At 39.6% G+C, this 26290-nt stretch overlaps 2 protein-coding genes across 2 annotated transcripts; both read right to left on the bottom strand.

Moving 5' to 3' along the window:
- Positions 1–274: 274 nt before the first annotated feature.
- Positions 275–7823, bottom strand: LOC110964567 (troponin I, fast skeletal muscle-like). Its single transcript, XM_051952139.1, has 6 exons — positions 7816–7823; positions 6724–6763; positions 6507–6635; positions 4613–4702; positions 2035–2208; positions 275–624 (listed from the first exon to the last, which is right to left on the bottom strand). Exons 1-6 carry the CDS (start codon positions 7821–7823, stop codon positions 547–549), a joined length of 519 nt encoding a protein of 172 aa, XP_051808099.1. The 3' UTR covers positions 275–546.
- A 3730-nt stretch (positions 7824–11553) lies between these two features.
- LOC110964570 (troponin I, fast skeletal muscle-like) lies at positions 11554–17267 on the bottom strand. The gene is made up of 4 exons (XM_022213348.2): positions 17146–17267; positions 16946–17035; positions 11798–11971; positions 11554–11705 (listed from the first exon to the last, which is right to left on the bottom strand). Exons 1-4 carry the CDS (start codon positions 17197–17199, stop codon positions 11628–11630), a joined length of 396 nt encoding a protein of 131 aa, XP_022069040.1. The 5' UTR covers positions 17200–17267; the 3' UTR covers positions 11554–11627.
- Positions 17268–26290: the final 9023 nt, after the last annotated feature.

The following is a 26290-nucleotide window of genomic DNA, read 5'->3' on the forward strand; positions in this document are numbered from 1 at the left end:
AACGACTGAGCAGCATTGACAGAGTGCTGCACTCTTTAAGTGCTTTTCTTGTTAATCTCTGTTTTAGAATTTTCTCGGCATACAAAAGCCTACAGAACAATGCTTTTCTTTTTTTTTTCTGCAGCATTTGTCAAAAAAAATCTGGTTCTTCTCATGTAACTGTTCCTTAAGAGTGCGTAAAAGCAATAAACTATATGTCCTTTAGGTTCCAGTTTGAATGAAATTAAAGTATTAACAAGTGGATAAAAGTAGCAAACAAATTCTTTCTTATTTCAAAACATTTATTGCTAATGATTCCATGAAAACCTGTACATTTTCAAGTGATGTTTCTCTGCCAGACATTTTAACTGTTTACAGGATAATGCTACCGTGTTTGGTGCAGTCTCTCTTGGGGAAGTGACGTATCACAAAAACAACCAAAAAACAACAAAAAAACATCTAAGCTCCTGCCCCTGAGTGTCCACATGGGACATAGACGAATTCAGTCACTCAGACCTCAGATGGAAACGTCTCCCCTGCCATTGTCCTCGCCAGTTCTCGAGGGTTTTAGGAAGTCTCAAACATCTTCTTCCTGTCGGCCTTGTCCTCAATGTTTTTACGCCAGTCACCAACTGCCTCTGTTGACTGGAAGTAACAATAAAGACTTGTTGATACCAAGAACTTTACAGTCAGGATCCCATCAAGGCAAGGCTACAAAAGTCTTTCTTTTTTATGTTTTCACCCATTTCTTATCCAAGAGGTGTCATCTATTTTCCTTCCTTCTAGACAGACAATTTTTTCCATTCATTTCTCAGGTATAAAGTCAACCTACAGCCATTGCAAACTGCTTTCCATGCATTAATTTGTCAGTAATTCATTACACTGGAAGAAATTTCCTTTTGTCCTGTTAGTAGTTATTAACTGGCAGTGCAGTAAAATATTTCAACTTGTTCTGAATATTTTTTAACTCAACATTTGATTTTTTTTCATTATACAATCTGCCGTATACTTACTGATTTTCCATTTTAAGGGGATTTTGATTGAAAACTGGTTTGAATATTCTTTATGCATTAAAGAGGAATATTTTTAGGACTCTTTAAAGCACACAGTGAATAATCTAGTAAATCTATGGGTTTAAAGGTGGAAGAAATTATGGTACAGCTTTGGATACCAGTTAGCAGTGGTGGAAGATGTAACGGACTTGCTAAAACTGTTGCGATGATTCTTTAAAATGTACAATGTTTTATTTAGCTCACACTTTCCTCAGCAGTACGGAAGCCTATCTCTGCCAGGAAAAAAGAAAAGAAAAGTGTGGAATAAAAATTTTAATTGTCATAGATGTAATTAGTCCAAATATTGACTTGGTTACTATGTCATAATTTTGAGTTGTATAATACAATGATCACATTCAGGACCCCTGTAAATTTGAAACCTCTTTCCCATAGCTAGCTAGCTGATGCAGTGGCATATGGTAAAACTTTAAGTTTTGCTTTAGGAGATATCATGTCAGATTTTCTAACTGGTTCATTTTAATCTGCTTCCAATTGTATTGCTGTATTACTATATTATGTATTATTTACATGTGTGTACAATTTTTTTTGCTTGTTTCTTTGTTTGTTTGTTTGTTTTATTTTTTCAGGCAGAACTTAGTTTCCATGAATTAGAAAGCCAATATGAAAACCTTTAGAATTCAAAGCATACTTTAAAAACAAGACAAGGCATGCACAAAAGTCAACATTAGTAAGCACATTGAACTGATTCCTAAGGCACCGAAGGACCTCTTTAATTGACTAGATATTTGAATTTCATCAAACTTTCATCATCGAAATCTGCAAACTTTCTGAGGAAAAAAGACCCCAGCAGTATGATCAGTGTTAAAAGGTTTAGTCACTGTATTGAATTTGCCTTCAAACGTCAATATTAATTCAGTGTCTGGGAAAAGTTTTAATGAGCTGAAACACAACCTGAAACTCCAACAGTAACGCCTAAGTGTTCCTGAGACAAGAACAGTCCTGGCTGTTGATACACAATCACTATAAAAACCTCGTTTCTCACCTCTTCTTTCACCTCCTTCTTGACCTGCTTCAGGTTGGCCCTCAAGTCCATGGTCACCTTGTGTTTGGAGCCGAGCAGAGCCTGCAGCATGGCGTCAGCAGACATACGCACTTTCTTCAGGGCAGGTTTCTTCACTCCAGCCAGCTCGACCACCTTCAGCTTCAGATCCGCAATCTGGTCCCAGAGAAAAGTTTACTCAGATGTTGAAAAACTGGTCTGATAGAAGTTCAATAACACTTTTATTACAGCAATAATAAAATAAATAAATAGTGATTATATCTTACTTTTTGTTAAAACAACATTTTTTGTCCACAGCTAGTTTCTGATGTCCTTTTTTATGTTTTGTATCTCCTTATGTTGTTGATGATGGTGTGTGTGTGTGTGTGGTTTTTGATTCAAATCTTAAGCTGCCTTTTTAAGAACTCCTGGGACATCTGATGAAAAGTAGCATTTTCAGCTTAATTTAAGTCTTTACTAATTTGTTACATAATTACTTGAATTCTTGACGCACTGAGCCCTTCTCTATCTACCTTTACGTTTAATATGTATACCGTTATTGCAGTACATTCACTCTGTTTCCCCCTGTGCTATTTCTCCGAGTGTCCCTGGTCCCAGAGCTGGATGCTTCAGATCTGCGGTTGATGTTCCACCAACTGGTCCAGTCTCCACCATGTCCACTGTGGGATGCTGCTGCTGACTTTCCTCCAGCCCTCTGCTTCCAACTCCCCTTTTTCCACCAGTGAACTCTGCATCGCCTTCACTATACTTGTTATGCTAACTTACATACTGTTTGAATTTTACTGCTAGCTATATATGGACTATGTTTAATGTCAGAGCCGTACATCATCAGAGTAAACTATGAGTCAGTTTTCAATGTCAGCTTATACTTTGTTTGGTTCACATATCCTGTCATACATGTATCCAAATGTGTGTTGTATTTTCCGTGCTTTCCCACCCCTCCCTCTTCTCCCATCCCTCCCCCTTGCCCTCCTCTGTCCCTCTCAACCCGCCCGGCCAGCAGGCAGATGGGTCCCCCCTATATAGAGCTGGGTTCTGCTCGAGGTTTCTTCCCTGTTAAAAGGGTGTTTTCCTTGCCACTGTCGCCTTTGGGCTTGCTCTGGGGGCCAGGCATATGGGTTCTGTAAAGCGTCTTGAGACGATTTGACTGTAATTGACGCTATGTAAATAAAATTGAATTGAATTGAATTGAATTACCTATTATAAAAGTTATTCAGATACACTATCGTTCAAAATTCTGTGGTCACCCTGGCAATTTCCTGTTTTCCATCAATACTCGCACTTTTATTCATGTCCTAACATATTTGCACAAGGGTTCGTCAATTAGCCTTTCAACACCAATAGCTAACACAATGTACTGTTAGAACACAGGAGTGATGGCTGCTGAAAATGGTCCTCTGTACCCCTATGTTCACCCCCTGTCAAAAGATTTAGGACAGGTTCTAATTCATTTGAATGAGAAAGTGTCCTAAAACTTTTGACAGGGGGTGTAGATATTTCATTTAAAATGATCTGCTTCCCGCAAAAATAGTCATTTACCACATCGACAATGTCTAGACTGTTTTTCCGAATAATTTAATGTTATCTTCAATGAAAAAATGCTTTTATTTGAAAAATATGGACATTTCAAAGTGACCCCAAACCTTTGAACCGTAGTGTATATACTTTTTTATTTACGGCTATGTTAGCCAAATTTCATCCATCATTTCTCCTTTATGTGTTACATTCTCGATATATTGAGTGGTTGAGAGGTCATTTCTATCTATTCTTTGCAATGAATTTCAAATCATTCATCTCTTCAGTTGCCAAGGAGACAGCTAAGATGGGTATGATGTTAAGAATTAATAAATCTAAATTTTCTATGTGTATTCTCTCCAAAATAAATGGTTTTAGGTATACTATTCCCTTCTCTTCATCTGGAATGTGCACTCTCAGGACCAAAGCATTTAAAATCTGTTGCAATAGACTGTTGGAAGAGTGGTTTTCCTGGATGGTACAGTTTATAGATGTCTTTGGGCAACTTTACTTTAACAACAATACATTTACATTTAAGTAAAAGCAGACTTTAACAAAGACCTGTAAATAATCACACTAGATACAATCTGTAAAATTCATCAAATAACAAGGAACAGAGCAACAATACACATCATTATAACTGCGCTTTGCAGTTCTCCCACTCCATCTTCCTCAGAAAAGTGGAGGGTTCCTTTCAAACTGGGATTTAACTTGGTGAGTTTTTGCTCCTGATATTCTTCTCTGAGCGAAGAAATCACTCACTGTTCAGAGCTCATGATCCTGACACCTGACTAATCTGCCATGATATGATTCACCTGCTTCAACAATGTCCATATTAGGAAAACCAGTACCTTACAATAAAGCAGGTCACTCATTAATTAGAAAGACACATTTACATTCAAGACATTTCTTACATTAAAAGTTATTTTTTTTACAAGGCAAAAGCTGATTAAGTGTTGCCACTATGGCTAAAATGACATCTGAACACTAGTTTATATAATGAAATCAGTGATGAACAGCGCTTCCTTAATGTCATGTCTTTCACCTCTTTGTCGGCCTTCTGAACTTTGGCCTCGATGTCGTACCTTGCCTCATCAATCTTATCGATGACCTGGCTGAGCTTCTTGCAGATTTCCTGTTGGTGCACAAAACAAACACATTCCTTCAGCTCTCAGTGTAAAGTCATTGGTACGTTTACTCAAGCACTCTACTTATGTACAGTTTGATGGAACTTTACTTAAAATGAAGTCATAATGAATGTTCAACAGGGTGTCCCTAAAATCTAGACACGTAGGAAATCTCATGAACTATATTTATTTTTACATCCACAGATTAAATGTGACTTTGTCAAAAGAAGAGAGACTTGAACTGGTGTAGGATGGACATATCAAAAGATAGCAGATGAATTGAATCTTTCGACAAAGTCATATTCATTCTGTGGTGGCAAAAAAATTATAGTTAATGAGATTTCGTATGTGGCCAGACTGTAAGAAAACCTTGTATTTTGCATATCAAATATTTTTAAACTTAAAGTATACATTGGTGGTAATTTAAACACCATTTCTATTTTGAAAGGATTTTTTTTTACAGTGTGACATTGCTACTTTAACTTTAACTGCTTCCAGCTCAGAATATGTGAAATTTTGGTATTTAACTAGTTCAGAAATGTTTAAAGGTCTTTAATCCAGCATAAAAGATAAATCACAGATATCATGCGCTTACTGTGCATATGACTTATCACTCCACCAGGGAGCGCAGCAGAGTTATGTGATGATCGGTGTTGGTTTGTCTGTCTGTCCATCTGTTAGCAGCATTATTCAAAAACGGATCAAAGGATTTACATGAAATTTTCAAGGATGGTCAGAAATGACACAAGGACCAACTGATTAGACTTCGGCAGTGATGCGCCTTATAGTCTGGATCTTTGATTTCTGGATCATTGGTAACGGCACGGTGTCACTGTAACTATGACAAGTGAAAACTAGGTCATCTGCTTGCTGACGATCACATGCTTGCGATCCTACTACAAATCCCCGTCTGCGTCAGAAATGACACAAGGAATGAGCAGCCTTGGCGGAGTACTGTGCTCTCAGAGTGCTTTTGTAGTTACACATTTGATTTTGTAAATGGGCGAAAATTTGGTGGGAATTGCAAGAAAATTACAAGGGAAATCTTTAAACTTATTTGTACATTTTTAGTTGAGCTTTCTTCACATAATAATCCACAAGTCTGAGTTTCAAACAGCTGATAATACTACAGGAACTACAGCAGTGTTGTCTCAGTGGAGAGTTTAGTGTCCTATGATGCTCTGCATACTTTTTATGAGGACACTGTTCTACCATAACAAGGTAATACACTACCATTCAAAAGTTTGGGTTCACCCAGGCAACTTCATGTTTTCCATGAAAACTCACATTTTTATTCATGTGCTAACATAATTGCACAAGGATTTCCTAATCATCAGTTGGCCTTTCAACACCATTAGCTAAAACAGTGTAGCATTAGAACACAGGAGTTATGGTTACTGGAAATGAGACTATGTACCCATCCATCCTCTATACACCGCTTTATCCTCATTAGGGTCGCGGGGGGAGCTGGAGCCTATCCCAGCTGACTATGTACCCTTATGTAGATATTCCATTAAAAGTCAGCCATTTCCTGTTAGAATAGTCATTTACCACACTATCAATGTCTAGACTGTATTTCTGATTAATTTAATGTTATCTTCACTGAAAACAACTGCTTTTCTTTCAAAAACAAGGACATTTCTAAGTGACCCCAAACTTTTGAATAGTAGTGTATGTCTGGACTACAGTTTTTTATTTACTATTATAAATATGATTATTATTATGAATATTATTATTATTACTATTTAACTAAGAACGGATGAGAAAGCAGCGTGTACCAGATTCAATGTAAATATAAAATTTTAGTCTCACCATGAGGGCATTCTGGTCTCCACTGAGGTCAGGGGCTGGGCAGTTTTCAGCCACATAAGCCTCCTTCGCAGCTTCAATGTCCTTCTTCTCCTGCTCAATCCAACTGGCAGCGATCTGCAGCATCAAACTCTGAGAGAAAAAAAATATGTACAAAACTTCCACAAGGAAAGCATTAATATTTTTTTTGAAAAGCCAAGGAGAAAGTTTTTTCTCTCACCTTCAGATGATGCCTGCGGCTAGATGTCATTTTCTTTCCCCTGTTAGATGAAAATTAAATAGTTGTCATCAGGACAATGAAGAGATTCTATCAATCAATAGCTTGAATGCGTTGATCCATTTTATTATTTATTCAAATAAACAGTCCAGCACTTTGAGCAGATTGGAAACAGTGGGGATTGACTCACTTAGCTCTGTCTAAAGATGACAAATCCACCTTACAGCACCACTAAATATCACTACATAACATGTAGGATGTGCCAAGAAATAGTGTACAAGCACAAATAATCATTTTTACTTTTGGATTCTGTACAACTTCAACAATAAGTTACAACATGCACAACACAATAATGCTTATAGGTGGATTTTGTTACCTTTGAACTGTGTTTTCCCCAATTTTAGTCCTTCTGCAAAGTTTGGTAAACTATCTCCTGAGTCTAGCATCAAATTTAGCACCTAGATATGAGATCTCATCTACCTCTCATATTCTCACACTCATATTTCCCAAGACTAGCTGTTTCCCCTTGGTTTCAGTCTTTATGCTAAGCTCAAATTTACAGCATAGACACAAAAGAGGTAATGATTTTTCATTTAAGTCTCTGGCACAAAAAGAAGTTGCTTATTTCCCAAAACGTCAAACTACTCATTTGAAAAATGCCTCAAGTGTGATGTTGTTTCACTTGTTAAAATAAATACACTACAGACACTGTCTGTCTATGTCTACTCACACATAAGAGCAACATGTACAGCTGCTGTCAGAGTTGACCTTCACTCTGAACTGGTGCCTTCACATGTGTTCACATCCGTTTAGAAACCTCTCAGAGCAGAGCAGCAGCGTGTCTGGACTCAAATATCTCAACAACTATTAGACTGACTGTACTGAATTTAGGTGCAATGAAATTCATGTTGACCAGAGAAGGCATCCTACTGATCTGGATCCATGCATTAGGTATGATCACCATCTACAATAACAAAGTTCAAAATGGTTATGTTACAGTTTGGGTCACGTAGATGCTCAAACCTCTAAAGAAAAGATCTATACAGACCCACATTCCAGTTATTCCAGAACTGACTTTGTGACCAGTTGTCTGACCTTATCATCAAGTTATTAAAGCTACAAACAAGTATTTCCTGGGAACTGGATTCCAGTTTAGAGCCCAGCACACTACCATTCAAAAGTTCGGGGTCACCCTGGCAATGTCATGTTTTCCATGAAAACTCACACTTTTGTTCATGTGCTAACATTATGGCACAAGGGTTTCCTAATCATCAGTTAGCCTTTCAACACCATTAGCTAACACAATGTATCATTAGAACACAGGAGTGAGGATTGCAGGAAATGGGCCTCTGTACCTCTATGTAGATGTTCTATTAAAAATCAGCCGTTTCCAGCTAGAATAGTCATTTACCACGTTAACAATGTCTAGATTGTATTTCTGATTAATTTAATGTTATCTTAATCAAAAGAAAGCTTTTCTTTCAAAAAGAAGGACATTTCTAAGTGACCCCAAACTTTTGAACGGTAGTGTACTTTAAGCCCAATCTGGAATCTAAACTGGAATCCACTACCCAGGAAATGATTAGAAATCTATATCTATATATATATCTATATCTATATCTATATCTATATCTATATCTATAGATTGATAGAAAGAAAAACTTGAGTCTGATAATTTGAGTCTAAAACGGCCCATGTCTTGGAAAGTTCAGTTCTAATTTGAAGCTCAGCCAGACTATCTCTAAAAGAAGAATAACAAGAAAATGTGTACTTACTCAGACATTTTGGCTGTTTGTGATGTTCACACACTGTTTAGAGAGAGAAAGCACTGCATTAAGCATGGACAGACAGCTTACAGAAAGCACACTGACTCTGTTCACAGCTGAACTGGACATGTCCTGTTGCCTCCCTGTTATCGATCAGCCACCCTTTGACCTCCAACAGGAAAGACGATACTCTTTACTATCATGGAAATCTCCCTTCCAGCTAGCACAAATCAGCTAATTTTGGATGGGTGGGGTTAGATGCCAAGGGCCCTGGCGCTCAACAGTTGCCCCCTCTGAAGATATTCTGCCTGGAATTTAAGTTGTTGCAGTGAGCCAAAGATCTGAGCACGAAATGCCACCGGCAAAGGAACCAAATGTGGCGCCAAGCATGCGGTGAGAACAGTTAACACCAATTCTAACATCACGCAGGCATGCAAAACACTGTCTGACACCAAGCTGAGCTCAGAAACAGGTTCAGATCACAATTTAAGGGTCTGTTCTCACATGAACCCTTAATAAATAGTAATTCCTCTGGAGCCAGAAAAGAACAACAATAATGCTAATCCCACTGTCCCAAAGCTTGATCTCACAAACACAAATTAAATCCACTCTATTGTGACAGCAACTGTAAACTGAGCGTCATAAAAATCCTACTTTCTAAATAATTTTTTTGTCTTTTAGTCAGTGTCCTACAGGTCACCTAAACATGCAGAAATATGAAATATGTCAACAGGCAGTTCGACATATAAAGATAACATTTAACTGAATATAATTTAAATTAAATTCTTTCTTCACAGAAATTCCTGTCTTCAGTTAATTAGTGCCAAATTACTAATTTAAAAAAAAAATACTATTGAAATATTTTTCATTAGAAATATGATACATCAGAATAATTTATAAAATTGTTGATGAAAAATGCAACAAAATTCATCTTTTCCCAGACACTGAGCTTTAAATATTCAAAATTCAAGTTGGTAAAACTAATATGGATTGTTTTTGTTATTCACAAAAGTGTCACCAACACCATCCAAGCTGCAACCACACCAAAAGACCCTCAATTCCTAGCAAACTTGATTCTCAATAAAAGTCTTGTAGCGCCACAATCCAAACTTTAACCCAACTGAATGTCCTGTAGTTTTCACCAGAGCAGAATGTGTCCTTCAATCAAGTCCAACAAGTCTCTGGTCTGATATCTGTGATTCTGCTCCGTAGCTCAATTTCAGAGGTCAGAGGCCACACCTGTAGCAGCACCTTTAGAAAAGAGTCCCACACATCCACACACTTAAAAACACCTTTGCAGAATTAAGGAAGTCCCACCTGTCAAGCTGAGCTCAGTGTGTATGGAGTGAATAAAGGCGAGCTCCAGGAGAGACTCTCACCTACCGAACGTGACGAGGACGAGCAAGGGAAGGGGGGGAGACACTGCCAAGTCGCTAAGAGTAAAGATTAAACAGGGTATATAGGGTGTAAAGAGCTGGCTCAGCAGGAAAGTCAGCACTGTTTATGGTAACAGGGCCACTTCAGACCAATGGGTCGACAGGCTCCAGAAATACCACCACAACTCTCTGAGGAACCTCATAAATTTCTGCCGCAGGAAGCTGCCTCTCTGGAGTGGATGCTGGACGGACGATATCAAATTGCCAGACAAGTGAAGAGGTGATTGTTACACAACAGTCAGGCAGTGGGGCAGACATTATTAATGCTCACTGATCCAGTTTCCTTTATAGTATGCCAGCAGTGAGAACAGCGTGAGAAGCTGATAGTCTTTTGAACTAAAATTCCACTTCACTTAAACTGAGTCTTCAGAGGGCTCAGTTAGACAAATTCAATCTTGGAAGCCTACAGTTTTAATTTAAAAGAAAATGTAATTTTGTCATAAGAAAACAGCCGGTATGAAGAACAGCAGTAATTATGTCATCTTCCAAAAATCATATTAGGCTTTTTTGTAATGAAAATGAAAATGAAAAGTCAGTTAAATTAAAATGATCTCAATATAGAAGTCAATTTAAATATGTAAACCAAGAATATATATATATATATATATATATATATATATATATATATATGTGTGTGTGTGTGTGTGTACATCGATATCAACCATCAATTAACCTTTCAACGCCATTAGCTGTGTACCATTAGAACACGGGAGTGATTGTTGCTGAAAAAGGCGTCTGTACCCCTATGTAGATATTCAATTAAAACTCAGCCATTTCCAGCTAGAACGGTCATTTACCACATTAACAATGTCTAGACTGTATTTCTGATTCATTTAATGTTATCTGCACTAAAAAAAATACTGTTCTTTCAAAATTAAGGACATTCCTGAGTGACCCCAAACTTTAGAACAGTATGTATAAGAAAAAAGTTGGTTCCTTTCAGTACCAATGCATCAAACTTAAATTTAGCACCACAAAAAAGCAAACAAAACACATCAAATGATTACTGTCACACAACGACCTTTTAACATTTTTAGCCTTTGGAAATCATTGTCATATCTTGTGTTTCTTGCAAAAATGGCAAGAAATTCATTCACCACTTTCATTCATATGAGACAGAGAGGAAAACTGTAACTCACCGTTTGTAGAACGTTGTGTGGCTGCAGCTTTGTTCATGATCATCACCAAGCATGATAGAGGAGAACTGTGATTTGAAGTATTTTACAAGAAAGCTAAGTTTCAAGACAGTAACTTGAGAGAGATGATGTGCAGGAAGGAAAAAGGCTCTCTGCTGACATCTGGTGGTTCATCCTGGGCACAGTGTCAAAATAAACCTGTTAAGTTCAGGTGCAACTTGACCCTGGAAAAGCTTCTACTACTGCTTTTCATTTTGAGAAACAAATCTTAGATTCAGACCTAATTCAAAAGTAAGAAGATGTATATGTGTCCTTTTGAGATGTTTCCCTGAAACACAAATGAACAGAAACAAAACTAAGCAAATTCATGCTAAAAGTTCCCTCTTTTTCCTCTAAACTTTTCATCATTGTCTGGAATAAATTGCAGCATGACAGCATTGCCTTATTCCAAAAAGAAAATTTAATTGTACAAGTTTTTCCAATTCCATGAAAAAGGCCAAATGTAATAGTGGACAAAAGATGCAGTAGTCCAGAGGGTGGGAAAACGGAAAATTTGGATTAGAAAGTCTTTAAGAACTTTCGAACATCTTCTTCCTGTCAGCTTTATCCTCAATGTTCTTACGCCAGTCGCCGACTGCCTCTGTAGCCTGAAAGACGAACAAGTTCAGCACAGTGATACATGTCCTGCATCCAAACACCAGGTACCAGTCTTTCAGGTAGTTATGTAACACCTCCTCACCTCCTCTTTGACTTCCTTCTTGACCTGCTTCAGGTTGGCCCTCAGGTCCATGGTCACCTTGTGTTTGGAGCCCAGCAGAGCCTGCAGCATGGCGTCAGCAGACATACGCACTTTCTTCAGGGCAGGTTTCTTCACTCCGGCCAGCTCAACCACCTTCAGCTTCAGCTCTGCAATCTAAAAACAAAAACACACAAACCTGAAATAAAGAACAAAGCTACTACACAGTCAAACAGACTCTCAGACTGAGTGACAACTGGCAACACAAGCAAGTCATCTTCCTGTAAGGAGACTCAACTGGTTGAACATTTATGTGGGAAGATCTTCTTTACATCAACACTAAGAATGTTGCTTTGAATTTGTTCAAATCTTCAAAAAACTGCCTTTTTTCAGACTGACAGTTTATTCTTAACCATTTGCACAGTGGCTTGGTGGTTAGCACTTTTTCCTGGTTTGCCTCCCGGCTTTCCCGGGGTCTTTCTGCGTGGAGATTGCATGTTCTTCCTGTGCATGTGTGGGATTTCTCCAGGTTCCGGGAGCAGAAGGAGCAAATGTCCCATGGTGGAAGTTTCATGTTCATAGCAACATGCTTGTGTTTAGATAGTTTTACGAACTCTGTTAGCCTTCGTTTTGTTATATTCTGTTCTTTAATTTGAAAACATCCACCAGTCTTGTGTTCTTTGTTATCACTTGTATGTTCAATTACCTACTGAGCAATAAATCCTTTGCCTGAACCAAATAACATTTGGTTATTTTGTTCCATCCAGTTGACCCTAGAGGTTGGATCATAACAGACAGGTTTTATTTAGGTCATTTCTTGATTGAATATGTGTGGAGGTAATCAGGCTTGGGTGTGATCAGTGAAGTTGAACTCACTTTCCAAAAAATGTGATTAGCCATAGTTAATTCATGATTTAACAAGGGAGGCAATTTCTTTTTCGCATAGGGTCAGGTGGGCTTGGATAGTGTTTCTTCCCTTAAAACATTAAATCCTCATATAAAAACGTTTTGTGTTTACTCTTCTGGACCCCCTGCAGTTCGCCTACAGAACCAACAGGTCTGTAGACGACGCCATCAACCTGGCTCTCCACTTCATTCTGCAGCACCTGGACTCAGCAGGAACCTACGCCAGGATCCTGTTTGTAGATTTCAGTTCTGCTTTTAACAGAGTCATCCCTGCCCTGCTCCAGGGCAAGCTCCTCCACTTGAGTGTGCCTGCCTCCACCTGTAGATGGATCACAGACTTTCTGTCTGACAGGAAGCAGCATGTGAAGCTGGGGAAGCAAGTCTCCAAGACCAGGACCATAAGCACTGGCTTCCCCCAAGGCTGTGTTCTTTCCCCACTACTGTTCTCCCTGTACACCAACAGCTGCACCTCCAGGCACCAGTCCATCAAACTCCTGAAGTTTGCAGATGACACCACCCTCATCGGACTCATCTCTGATGGGGATGAGTCTGCTTACAGACTGGAGGTAGACAACTTGGTGACCTGGTGCAGCAGAAACAACCTGGAGCTCAACGCCCAGAAGACAGTGGAGATGGTGGTGGATTTCAGGAGAAACACAGCCACCCCTGCTCCCATCAAGCTCTCTGACTCCACAGTGCTCACCGTGGAGTCTTTCCGCTTTTTGGGATCCATCATCTCCCAGGACCTGTCATGCCCTCCTGCTCCTGTGATCTGGCTCATCAGCACAACGACGAACAGCTGTGCTGAGAGCGCAGCTGGGAGAAATAAACAACGCATGATAAAGCCTGGATCCGCCGACAGATCCAGTGCCGGTTCATTGCTCCATCGTCCATGTCCCACGACGCACTCCGCTTTCATCCCGCACTCTGTCCACCGTCTCCCGCACGTCGCTTCCTGGACTCTGTCCCTCCCTTGGATAACGCTGCCTGTTTTCTTGCCGTCATCTCACTCCCTCCATCGGATCTGTCAGTTATGCCCCTTTTTCTGCCTGTCAAACAGTGGACAATCTCTGGACCTTCCGTGAGTCACCTCTCCCCAAAATTCAGCTTAGTTTTATGTTTAGTTTACCGTGGCCCTCGGGTCCGCCCTTGGTTTAGTTTAGTTTATTTTCTTACCCCCGTTGTTTCCCTCCTGCCTCCTTATTTAAGAAATTGTCTGTTCACATATTCTTTTCCATTAAATCATTATTAATTTCATCCACCTGTTTGTGCCTGCTGTTTGGGTTCACACGCCATTGCGTGACTGAATGAACCGGCCACCCCAGAACCCAGCAGGCTCTAGATTTTTTTTCTCTTTTTTAATCTCTGCTCCTTGATTTCCCACCATCTATTTTAATGGCAGATAACCCAAGGGAATCTCCCTTCTGGGGAACTCGATTGGCTGTCAGGTCTACCCCTTTGAGGCTTGCAGCCTCTCAGTCCCCAAGATTATGGAGGCAGCTTCCGCCATGACTAGGAAGCTGGTGGCAGCCCTCCCTCACCTTGTGAAGGGCGAGGCTGCCGCCGCAGTTCTTGAGATTCTTAAAATAGTCGCCTCTGGCGTGGAGACGCTCAAAGCGGCCGGTGCGACCTACGGGGGTCCCTGGCCGCCACCAGAGATCCTGTGATGCTTGGAGTCGCCACTTCGTGCCTGAAAGTCTTAGAAATGGGCGCAGTGTTCCTGGAAGGGTTGGACATTTCCCCTCCCCAGGTTCAGGGGGAGCCAGTGGCTCCCTTCCCCTGTGACTCCCCTGGCTGCCAACCAGTTCCGGATTCCCCGCCATCCATAGCACCCCCTCTGCAGAAGCCTGGTCGCCGTAGGCGCTGCGCCAGGAAGCGCCGTGGCTCCCCGGTTCATGCTCCAGAGGGGTTCTGCACCCCCTCAACTCCAGAGCAGGCCGTAGTCGCCTTCCTCCCCGTTGAGGAGAGGCCCCGTGCCGTTCCACTCCCTCCGGCTGAGGACAGGCTCCGAGCCGCCTCACTCCCTCCGGCTGAGGAGAGGCCCCGAGCCGCCTCACTCCCTAGGGCTGAGGAGAGGCCCCGTGTCGCCTCACTCCCTCTGGCTGAGGAGAGGCCCCGTGCCGCCTCACTCTCTCCGGCTGAGGAGAGGCCCCATGTCGCCTCACTCCCTCCGGCTGAGGAGAGGCCCCGTGCCGCCTCACTCCGTCTTCCGTTCCTGTGGGGCCTATTGCCCTGTCTTCGGTTCCAGTGGGGCCCATTGCCCAGTCTACTGTCCTTGAGGGGGCCATCGCCCTGTCTCCGGCCACTACGGGCCCGACGGCCTTAGAGGAGCTCAACGCTCCTCCCGTGCCCTTAAAGGGGCTAAAGGCTCCCGCTGCAGCATCTTAGGAGCAAGAAGCTCCCCCTGCAGCATTTAAGGTGCAAAAGGCTCCCCCTGCAGCGTTTAAGGAGCAAAAGGCTCCCCTTGCAGCGTTTAAGAAGCAAAAGGCTCCCCCAGCAGCGTTTAAGGAGCAAGAGGCTCCCCCTGCAGCTTTCAGGAAGCAAAACGCCTCCTCTGCAGCTTTGATGAGGCTCTCCGCCTCCCCGGCAGCTTTAAGGAGACATTTCTCTGCAGCCTTAAGAAGGCGTTCCGCCTCCTCTGCAGCCTTAAGAAGGTGTTACACCTCCTCTGCTGCTCTGGAGAGACGGCCCGCCTCCCTGGCAGTCTCAAGGAGGCTTTCTCCGTGTCCTTGTCGACGCGTCCCGCCTCCTCCATGTCCTTGTCGAGGCGTCCCGCCTCCTCCGTGGCCTTGGTGAGGCGTCCTGCCTCCCCCGCAGCCTTGGTGAGGCGTCCTGCCTCCCCCGCGGCCTTGGTGAGGCGTCCTGCCTCATCCGTGGCCTTGGTGAGGTGAAACGCCTTCCCTGCATCCTTGAGGCAAACCGCCTCCCCTGAATCCTTGAAGAGGCGTGGCGCCTCCTCGGCAGCCTTGAGTGGGCGTAGCTCCTCTTCGGTAGCCTTAAGGAGATGTAGCACCTCCCCCCGAACCCCGAAGAGGCATAGCGCCTCCTCTGAATACTTGAAGAGGTGTGGCGCCTCTTCGGCAGCCTTGAGGGAGCTTAGCTCCTCTTCGGCAGCCTTGAGGGGGCATAGCTCCTCCTCGGAAGCCTCGAAGAGGCATAGCATCTCCCCACTAGTCCTAAAAGGGCCCAACGCCACACTAACACCAAATGGCTCCCCTGCAGGGACCACCCTAACACCAAACGGTTTCCCCTTGCAGAAATAGCCTCCCCAGTCCTGTCCCCAGTCCCAGGTCCAATTTCGCTCCCCAAAAAGTCTCCCGGTCTCAGTTTGGCTCAGTCCCCTGTTTTTTGCTTAGTTCAGTCTCGTTCTAAACCAGTCCAATTCAAGTCCTGTCCTGTTCCGTCCAGTCCTAACCCAGTCCCGTTCCAGTCCAGTCCAGCCCTGCTCCCGGAAGGTGTACATTAATGAGAAATAAAATGAACTTTTTTGATTTTGGCAAATGGCTGCAATGACAGAGAGAGTGAAACATTTCAAGGGGTCTGAATACTTTCTGTACCCACTGTATATATAATTCAAGAAGGGGGCAAATGTTTTTTCACAACACTGTATGTTTTGGTGAGTAGCAAAAAATATAACAACTTTCGTTTGTTCACCAGCCCATTTTAACATGCACAAAGATAAACCTAAAAATGACATCATTAAACAGAGTGACTTTGGCTTTATCGTAGCATGTTTTTGTGAAAATTCAACAGTTTATCTGTTCAGCTTCAAAGCTAAGAGAATTTTCTAAGCCTAACACCTACTGTTTTAGAGATCAGAAAAATCAGAAAAATACATGGGGGTTTCCACTGGAAGCAACATTTTGCTAATTTAGATTTCAGAAACATCATTTTTTGTTTGTGAATTGATGTGTACTGTATAGGTCATAACTTTTTGACTTGTAGGTGTCAGAATGTGTGCAGTAGCAGATTGTGAATGTCAGAATTTGTCATTTCTATCTCCACTATATTTCAGTCATCAACACATTACAAAAGTTCATAACCCTCTGCCACTAACATGACTCTTTTTCTCTTTCACTACAAGATCAGCATCTAATTACACCAAGCCAAAGTTTAACTGTAGTAGAAAAATTCAGTTTAGAATTATGAAAAGGTTTTCTTCGCCTTTAGCGTACAAAAGCAAAGGTATATGTACACAAAACCAAATCCAGCTTACACTACAGCATCTAAAACTGAGAGATGTACCTCTTTGTCTGACTTTGCCACTTTGGCCTCAGTGTCATATCTTTCTTCATCGATCTTGTCAGCAGCCTGGGCCAGTTTTTTGCAGATTTCCTGTTTGTATGAACAGACACAGATTTTCTCTGAATTGTCCCATCTCACTGGAGTGAAGAATTAAAGTTTGATAAATGTGGTGGTGTTGTTTTTTTTTTGTTTTTTTTTACCATCAGAGCCGCCTGGTCTCCGCTCATGTCAGGGGCAGGACAATTCTCTGCCATATAAGCTTCCTTGGCAGCTGCGATCTCAGCAGCTTCCTGCTCCAGCCATTTAGCAGCGATCTGCAGTATCAAACTCTGCAAGACAACGACTATGTTAAACACTGGGTTTTTAAAAATACAAGCTTGAGCATCATGTTGGTTAACTTATCAGCAGAAACTGAATCAGCTCTGATGTATCACAGTTGCAAGCTGTTTACCTGACATGTTAGCACAGCAGACACAAAGTAACATTTATTTTCTCGGGGATACTAGGTAAATTGCATTAATCCAGTTTTACCTTCAGATGATGTCTGCGGCTCGATGTCATCTTCTTTCCCCTTAAATGAATAAAAATATGTTATTATTAGCAAAATTAATAGATTCTAACAGAGGCCCTTTAGAAATGATTGGATATAAATGATTTAATATAAAATATTCTAATTAGTTCTGAAACAGTTTCTTGACTTGACTTGGAGTAATCTTTAAAGTATTCCAAACAGAAGAAACATATACTTACTCAGACATCTTGAATTGTTGTTGGTTACAGACTCTGGTAATAATCAGAAAAAAAATTGAAAAGACAATTAGGACAAAAACATGAGACAATTGAGATCCAAAACTAAGCTCTAACAGAAAAACAACACTACATTACCATGTTTACATGACTTTATGGACATGATATTAGCCACAAATATAACCAAATTAATTTGTGAACCATCAATTCACTCATTAGTGAATCATTTACATATATTTGCAATCTATCACTTACAACTGGAATAATTAAATATGAAATTAGCCAAAATTATTTCACTGTATAATAATGGAGACAAACATGTGTTTACCAATTATAGGCCAGAATCGTTGATTTTACAATTTGCAAAAATCTCAGAAAAAAATATTTATTACTAGGTTGGATGAATTCATAGACAGGTATAATATTTTAAGCAGTAGTCTGTAGTAACTTTTTTCTGTATCTAAACTGCTCAAATATATTCTCTTTGCAGATGATACCACCTTATTTTATTCTGGGGAACATTATCAAAAAAATATAAAAAACAATTGCTTTAAAATACAAAGTAAAGGGTTTGTTGGATAACAACGTATTGTACATATTCTATAATTCTGTGATTGTTCCATATCTGTCCTACTGTGGTGAAGTTTTGGGAAATACCTGTCAGACAAACATCCTGTCAGTTTTCATTTTACAGAAAAGTGCCATCGGAATAATTATGCAAAAGAAGCATAGAGATTCAAAAAAGCCATTATTCCTTCAGTTAAAACTGTTGAAATTTCACGGCACAGTACATTAAAAAAAAGTGCTCTGGTATGTATAAAGCACATAAAGAAGCCAGTCAATTTCCAGAACAGATTTGCAAAAAGAGAAAGTAAGTAGAACTTAAAAAGAACAGAGATCTTCATAAAACCAAGATTTAAGACCAAATCAATGGAAGGTTGCTTTTCTGTGAAAGGGGTCAATTTATGGAACAATCTAGATGAGGAATCAAAGGAATCTAAATTACACACAAGATTTAAAAATGTAATTAAAACCAGCATATTATTAAAACACAAAGAAATGACATAAGACTAACATAGCGTTTGTCATGAGAGAAAATTATGATATGAGTGACAGCGGGTGTGCAGCTCTCTCAGATTTTAGAGTCACGTTGTTGTTTGTTTTTAATGTTCATTGTAAACTGTTTTGTATAATGGGGAGATTACATAAATTTATTATTCCTTCTCCATCCATCCATCCTCTATACACCGCTTTATCCTCACCAGGGTCGCAGAAGGTGCTTGACCCTATCCCAGCTGACTCGGGCGAAGGCAGGGGACACCCTGGACAGGTCGCCAGTCTGTCGCAGGGCTACATATACAGACAAACAATCACACCTATGGACAATTTAGAGTAACCAATTAACCTCAGCATATTTTTGGACAGTGGGAGGAAGCCGGAGTACCCAGAGAAAGCCCACGCATGCACAGAGAGAACATGCAAACTCCATGCAGAAAGATCCCAGGCCCACCCCGGGATTTGAACCAGGGAGCTTCTTGCTGCAAGGCGAAAGTGTTAACCACTACTCCACCGTGCAGCCCTATTCTTCCTCCTGCTCCCTTTAATTCAGAAGTTTGGGATTTTTTGTTTTTCTATTATATTGAATTGATTTTTGTTTTTTTCTTTTGTCAAAGACTGATAATTACCTACAGCAGTTGACAGACTTGCGGAAGTTAGGAGGAAGAGGAAGAGTTAGCTGACCCTTCATCTTGTTGTTAGATCACAATGAAAGCCTGACGACCTCCTCATGTGGTCCAGGTAATACAACTGCAATCCAATGCTAATGTGTTCTGCATGTATTTATGTCCTGCATTAATCAGTTCTCGCTGTCCAGACAAGTTATCCAGATCCAGATTACATGTTAACAGCAGTAGATAGGATATTAAAGACATTACCTGGATTACAAATACTATTAAATATTAATTAAGTTCTGTGTAGAGTGATGAAAAGATCATGGTCATAATGACGTTTAACATCAGCTCACATCAGGATTATAAATCTGATCCTTTAAGATTGACTTGAAACTTTAACATTTATTATTTATCAAACATTGTTTTGTGTTTAAAGCCTTACAAGCAGAACACATTATAACATGGCTTTCTAAAATATAATAACTTTGTGTTAAAAATGTAACTTGCAAAGCTTTAATTAAATTTTTATATAATATATATAATAATATATTGATAATGATAACAATAATAATTTTATTTATATAGCACCTTTAAGAACATTGTTCACAAGGTGCTTTGACAGTTAAAGCATGCAACAAGCAAACAAGACATGAGACAAGGCAGAACAGTCAATTGAAATAAATATGAAAATGAAAATAGGTTAAATAAATAATTAGCTAGATTAGCACTCATATCAAACAAAGGATAGGCAGTTTGAAAATTAAAAAACAAGACTGAAGGTAAAAGTTATAAATAAAAAATACAGCAAATAAAATAAAATTGAGAATTAAAGAATTAGAGAGACAACATCACACCAAAGAGACAAACAGCTTAACATATAATAAAACAAGAGGACATCTAAAATAAACAGGACAAAATACAAAATACAACACAAAAACTGAATAGAGCTAAAAGTAAACTTCACATAAAAGCAAGTCTATAAAAGTGGATTTTAAGAAGCGATTTAAAAGAAAATACTGGCTCTGCTAATTTCATCTCCTCAGGCAGTTCATTCCAAAGTCGAGGGGTCCTGATGGAGAAAGCTGAGTCACCCTTAGATTTAAGGCTCGACTTTGGAAGGACCAAAAGGGATCCACATGAGGTTCTAAGGCTGTCAGCAGGCTCAAAAGGGGTCCACAGATCACTAATCTAGCTTGGGACGAGACCATGGTGAGCTTTAAAAATGATCAGTAAAATATTAAAATGAATTCTAAAATGGACAGTAGAAGGAAGCCAGGATAGGTGTGATGCAAGAAGCCCAGCTGCTGCGTTTTGGACAAATTGGAGACAACAGAGTAGCTTGACAGCAATGTCAGAAAGGAGGGAGTTACAACAGTCAAGATGGGAGAAGATAAGTGTATGCACAAGTTTTTCTAGGTGTGGGTATGACAGCATCAACTTACTCTTGGAGATTGTACATTAGCTTACTGTAATTAACATTGGATGTTTCATAAAACATTTTTGTCAATGGTCTGTGCGCCTTCTGCAGATTGTAGGGGACTTGTGTCATCTTTAATCATTTCTCTATTTAAGAATAGAAACTCAAGGGTCCCTCAATCCTAAGCCAGCAGGGTCACTGCTAATCCTGGCTCAGGTTCAAAGGTCAACAGTGACATTTATGATGAGCTCTTTAAGAGCAGTAACATCTAAAGCAGATTAGCTTACCTGACAGAGAAGAGCTAAATGCAAGTGCTGACACTGTGTGCAAATACAGAAGTAATACTGATTATTTTTTTAAGGTGTCTTTTGCCTGTCAGAGCAATATGGTATAAACTACTTTAAAGCTTTCATTTTCTTTGAATATAGGGATGCTATTCCAAACACTGCGGGGTTGGAAAGGATCATCTTCCACTGTGGAGAAGGACATCACTTGCAAAAAAGGAAATATTTTGTACATTTTTTTGCTTCCCCGCTGTTTTTTACTTTTAACCCTTTTTAACCCTTTTTACTTTTAACAGCTCTCACTTGTCAGCAGTAATGTGATATCTGGATAATTTTTAAATTTTTCACTAAAAGGCAACCAGACCAATAAGGAGTTAAAGTTTTTGGTTCAATAAGTTATGCAGAAAGATAGAAAGCAGAACCCATAACCTGTTTAGGAGCATGACACTAACACTACCATTCAAAAGTTTGGGGTCACAAAGGCACTTTCATGTTTTCCATGGAAACTTACACATTTATTCATGTGCTAACATAATTGTACAAGGGTTTTCCAATCATCAGTTAGCCTTTCAACACCATTAGCTAACACAATGTAGCATCAGAACACAGGAGTAATGGTTGCTGGAAATGTTCCTCTGTACTCCTATGTAAATATTCCTTTCAAAATCAGCCATTTCCAGCTAGAATAGTCATTTACCACATTAGCAATATCTAGACTGTATTTTTGATAAATTAAATGTTATTTTCATTGAAAGAAAAGCTTTTCTTTCAAAAATAAGGACATTTGTAAGTGACCCCAAACTTTTGAGTCCTAGTTTAAGTTTCACCTCCACTGTAAGAAGATAAAATAAATTAAATAATACATCTTGTTGTATGTTTTAGATATTATATTGTGTTTATCCATGAATATGGGAAACTTATTAAGTTTAGTTTTTGTATAATTTCAAGAACAGAATTGCACAACTCAATGTGAGACCAAAAATTTATCTTAGACATGGAAATGGCTTTGCCACATTTAGGTCTTAAGATATGTCACAGGACCTGATCTATGTTGTACATTTCTGTAAACTGAAATTATCCTGTAATAAGCAGAAACTGCATCAGACTGACTGCATTCTGCAAAAGGTGAAGAACTTAAAAATTGTTTAACATTTAGCATCACCTTCACTTTAGCCACTAAATCCACAAGTAAAAAAGTTTCTCACCTACAAAGTGACGATGAAGAGGTCAGCAGAGACTGACTGAAGGAGTGGGAGACAGCAAGGGAGTCACAGACTATAAAGTAAAATCCAGAGATATATATGGGCTTGGACAGGGTTCAGTAGTTCCTCTTTATGGTCATGAGGAACTTTCAGACCAACCAGACAAAGTAGCTCCTGAAATACCTTCATCCTTTGACCACCCACCTCATAAATTCTCCTTCAGTGGCATCTGGTCAGGCTGAGGTGGTTAACAATCCAATATGGAACAGGTTAGGATGTCATTCAGATATGAAGAGATCTGCATTAGAGTTAAAGAAAAATGAAGACTGACCTTAACTAGACTTAATACAACTTTCGATGCTGGATAATACACCCAAATGTCACCATCATCTAACTTTGTAGTTTGTGGTAAAGTGGATTAAAATATATCTGGGTCAGACAGTCCCTGACACTAAGAGCTTCTTAATTTGAAAACACCCTTCCATTAAATATTTAAAAAGGTTACTTTGCACACCGTCTTAAACCCTAACTGCAAAAAGAAGGGCATTGCATTAATCTTGTAACATTTACACTACCACTCAAAGTTTGGAGCCACTTATTTCTGAAAGAAAAGTATTTTTTTTTCAATAAAGATAACACCAAAGTAATCAGAAATACAGTCTTGACATTGGCAACATGGTAAATGACTATTCTAACTGGGAACAGCTGATTTTGAATGGAATATCTACAGAGAGCTACAGAGGCCCATTTCCAGCAAGCATTACTCCTGTGTTAGTGGTACATTGTGTTAGCTAATGGTGTTGAAAGGCTAATTGATGATTAGAAAATCCTTGTGCAGTTATGCTAGCACATGAATAAAAGTGTGAGTTTTCATGGAAAATATGACATTGCCTTGGTGACCCCAAACTTTTGAACAGTAGTGTAGGCTAAATATACAACGTGTCGGAGATTCATATGGCTTTTCTTCATTGTCTTTTGTAACAGTTTTAACTAGCACATCCTTTTTCTAATCATTTTAAAAGTTGATTTGATTTCTGGAAATTATTTCACAACCCCCTTCAATGTCTCGCCACTTTCACTTCAGAAACAGTTGAGCTAGTGGACTGTTAGCTGAATTTGGCAAATAAATAAATAAATAAATAAATACCCTGTACTTTGCCTTTAAATGACACTTATTTGATATGAAGCAGTCATGGAAAGGGGTTCTGCATAATTTAATTCCAAAAGGTCAGATTTATTCAAGCGTTCAATAAAAATACAGCTACGGTACCAAGATGGAATTATGACTTGGATAATGTCCAAAATGTGAATGGAAGTTACATGTCAGAAACTGGTAGTGACAATGACCGCAATAAATGACAACCACATCATCAGTGTGATCTTGACTCTGTAAATGTGACAGTTCTAAAGTTAACTGCTTTAACAAACCATTTAATAAGAGCCACTTGATTTATCTGCTTTGATCTCTTTGAAAAAACAATATATAATCTACTACAAACTAATGGCTACTACAAGAAAAACATCTGTCGCTGGTTAGCATTTTATTTCTCGTACATGATGCTGATGGATGAAGGAGTAAGGAGGACTCTGGTCGACTCGGTCGGTCAGATAATCAATCTTCTAGCTCCATCCTGGTGGAGGAGGACAGACTCTCTGATCCTCATAAGTCTATAGAGTCAGGAGGACCTTCAGAAGCCCACTGGCTACGGAAAATCCTGGCTACTAGTAGTCAGTAGTTTGTTATCAATATTGTTGACAGAGTTTTTATTTTTTCTTAAGCCTGTTTAATTTATATCCAAATTTATGCAGAATGGGCATTCAAAATGTACCAGACCATCTATGCCATATAGTAACTGTGTTCAGAGGCAGATTAAAGACATACCTTTTGACTTGAGTCCATCAGAGCTGTTTTGCTTAATGTCAGATTCCCAACTAAAAACACAAAAGAGACGGCAACTGAATTAAGCAATAGAAAACACAAGATGTAATAAAGTGAAAGTTAAAAGTCACATAATGTATGAAGACTCAAACTGACTTACCTTCTGAGGGACAGCAGGTCCATTTAATATAGTCATGTGTTTTGTCAGTGGAAAAACAGAGTAGTAAGACCGTAAACTAAAACATGGAAATTGCATAAGAATGCCTTTGAGAAAACACCTCAGCATTAGCAGAGGATATTAATATGCACAATGTTCAGTACATTTGTTAAAATGTCTTCTAAAAATTTTGTGCTTTAAACAATTTCATAACTTTGCTAGTCCAGCATGTGTAAGGTGTTTGAAGTGGACTGCAGCCTGAAAGCAGTGAGGTGTGGTACAGGAGGTCCTCTGCTGACACCATGTGGTCGATGTGGATTGTCTGTTCTCTGAGAGCTATGCATTCTGCTCGACATAATTTAAAACCTCACCAATCTGGCTATTCTGGTGACTATAAGAAACAGGTGTGGTGATGCTCAAGCAATACTGACATTTAGCACGTATCGTATGTGAGCCTTGCTGAACAGAAGGTTAAAACACTTGACTTTTTAAATAATGAATAAATATTAAACATGAAGCATATTTGTGCATATCATAAATGATTTACAACACACTATAATGTAGTTGTAATCAGATAAAAGATGAACAGAAGATGGATATAATTTAATATCCAAAATGTCTTCATAGAATAGGTTAGATAAATTCTACATTAATTAACATTTTGAATGTCATTATAGCTGTGCACAATGACATTTTGCTTTACTGTAAACCATTTTTTAAATGTTTATATACCGTAATTGCTAAAATGGGAACCCTAACCCTAACTTAAAATAGCATTATCATACAGGCAAGTTTTCGCAATAACTGTATGCAGGTTTATAAAGTTTGAAGCGGGGATTTGAGTGAAAATACATCCATCCATCCATTCTCTATACACCGCTTTATCCTCACTAGGGTCGCGGGGGGTGCTGGAGCCTATCCTAGCTGACTTAGGGCGAAGGCAGGGGACACCCTGGACAGGTCACCAGTCTGTCACAGGGCTACATATACAGACAAACAATCACACTCGCATTCACACCCACGGACAATTTAGAGTCATCAATTAATCTCAGCATGTTTTTGGACTGTGGGAGGAAGACGGAGTGGCCGGAGAAAACCCACGCATGCACAGGGAAAACATGCAAACTCCATGCAGAAAGATCCCAGGCCCACCCCGGAATTTGAACCGGGGAACTTCTAGCTGCAAGGTGAAAGTACTAACAACCAAGCTTCTGTGCAGCCCCGAAAGGACAACAGTTTTTGTGAATTACCAAATAGTAAAAGCGATCTAAAAGATTTCTGGTCATGAAAAAATTAAACTCATGGTTCATTTGCAGTTTTTTGGGGGCTGTTGACTGTGTCTCATATCTAAAGTTTATGAAGACAACAGCTCAGTGAAGAAGAAAAAAAGGTATTTTCCTAAATTATTGATCTGGAAATTAGAATGGGACATTTCAACATTCACTTTTCACAACTCCCTGATCATATGAAACATGACAACCCCACATTAATTTTATATAGTACTAGATGACTTTCCCAATGACATTGTAATGGCAAGTATAACTGGATTATGTTCCGAATCCATTTCTGAGCTACATTTATGTACTCCACAGTACATAGTGCAACATTTGTGTATGGTTAGCCAGCAACAGCACTTAGGATGCAAAAAGGTTGCAGTTTGGTTAAATAATGTTATGTTTGGTCATTGCAGGATAATCATGTGGCAGTATATTGCAAAAATGTTTCCTACTGAGCACATCACTGAGCATTTTAACATGTTCAGTACGACCATTGTTCAGCCATATAATTAACATTTCCTCATCGTGTTACCTAAAATATAATCCAGTTTAGTTGCAAATAAATGTGATCTCTACAAAAATGGGGTTGATGCATTAGGAAACATGGATATTATGTCTTGTCTCTTGTTGTCATGCACTATAAAAGAGCACAATCTCAATAAAGCTTAAGCACACCTTCAAACAGAACTCATGTTATAATAAATTTTAGCAG

This window comes from Acanthochromis polyacanthus, chromosome 8 (assembly GCF_021347895.1).
Source record: "Acanthochromis polyacanthus isolate Apoly-LR-REF ecotype Palm Island chromosome 8, KAUST_Apoly_ChrSc, whole genome shotgun sequence".
NCBI lineage: Eukaryota > Metazoa > Chordata > Actinopteri > Pomacentridae > Acanthochromis > Acanthochromis polyacanthus.

Excerpts from the sequence above, each read along its gene's own strand:
- LOC110964567 (XM_051952139.1), bottom strand. Across the intron at positions 6,636-6,723 it reads GCCGCAGGCATCATCTGAAG|AGTTTGATGCTGCAGATCGC; the intron begins GTGAGAGAAAAA and ends TTTTTCTCTCAG. Across the intron at positions 625-2,034 it reads AGAAGGAGGTGAAAGAAGAG|TCAACAGAGGCAGTTGGTGA; the intron begins GTGAGAAACGAG and ends TGTTACTTCCAG.
- LOC110964570 (XM_022213348.2), bottom strand. The coding sequence starts at position 17,199 with ATGGCAGAGAATTGTCCTGCCCCTGACATGAGCGGAGACCAGGCGGCT. Across the intron at positions 17,036-17,145 it reads GAGACCAGGCGGCTCTGATG|GAAATCTGCAAAAAACTGGC; the intron begins GTAAAAAAAAAC and ends TCATACAAACAG. Across the intron at positions 11,706-11,797 it reads AGAAGGAAGTCAAAGAGGAG|GCTACAGAGGCAGTCGGCGA; the intron begins GTGAGGAGGTGT and ends TTCGTCTTTCAG.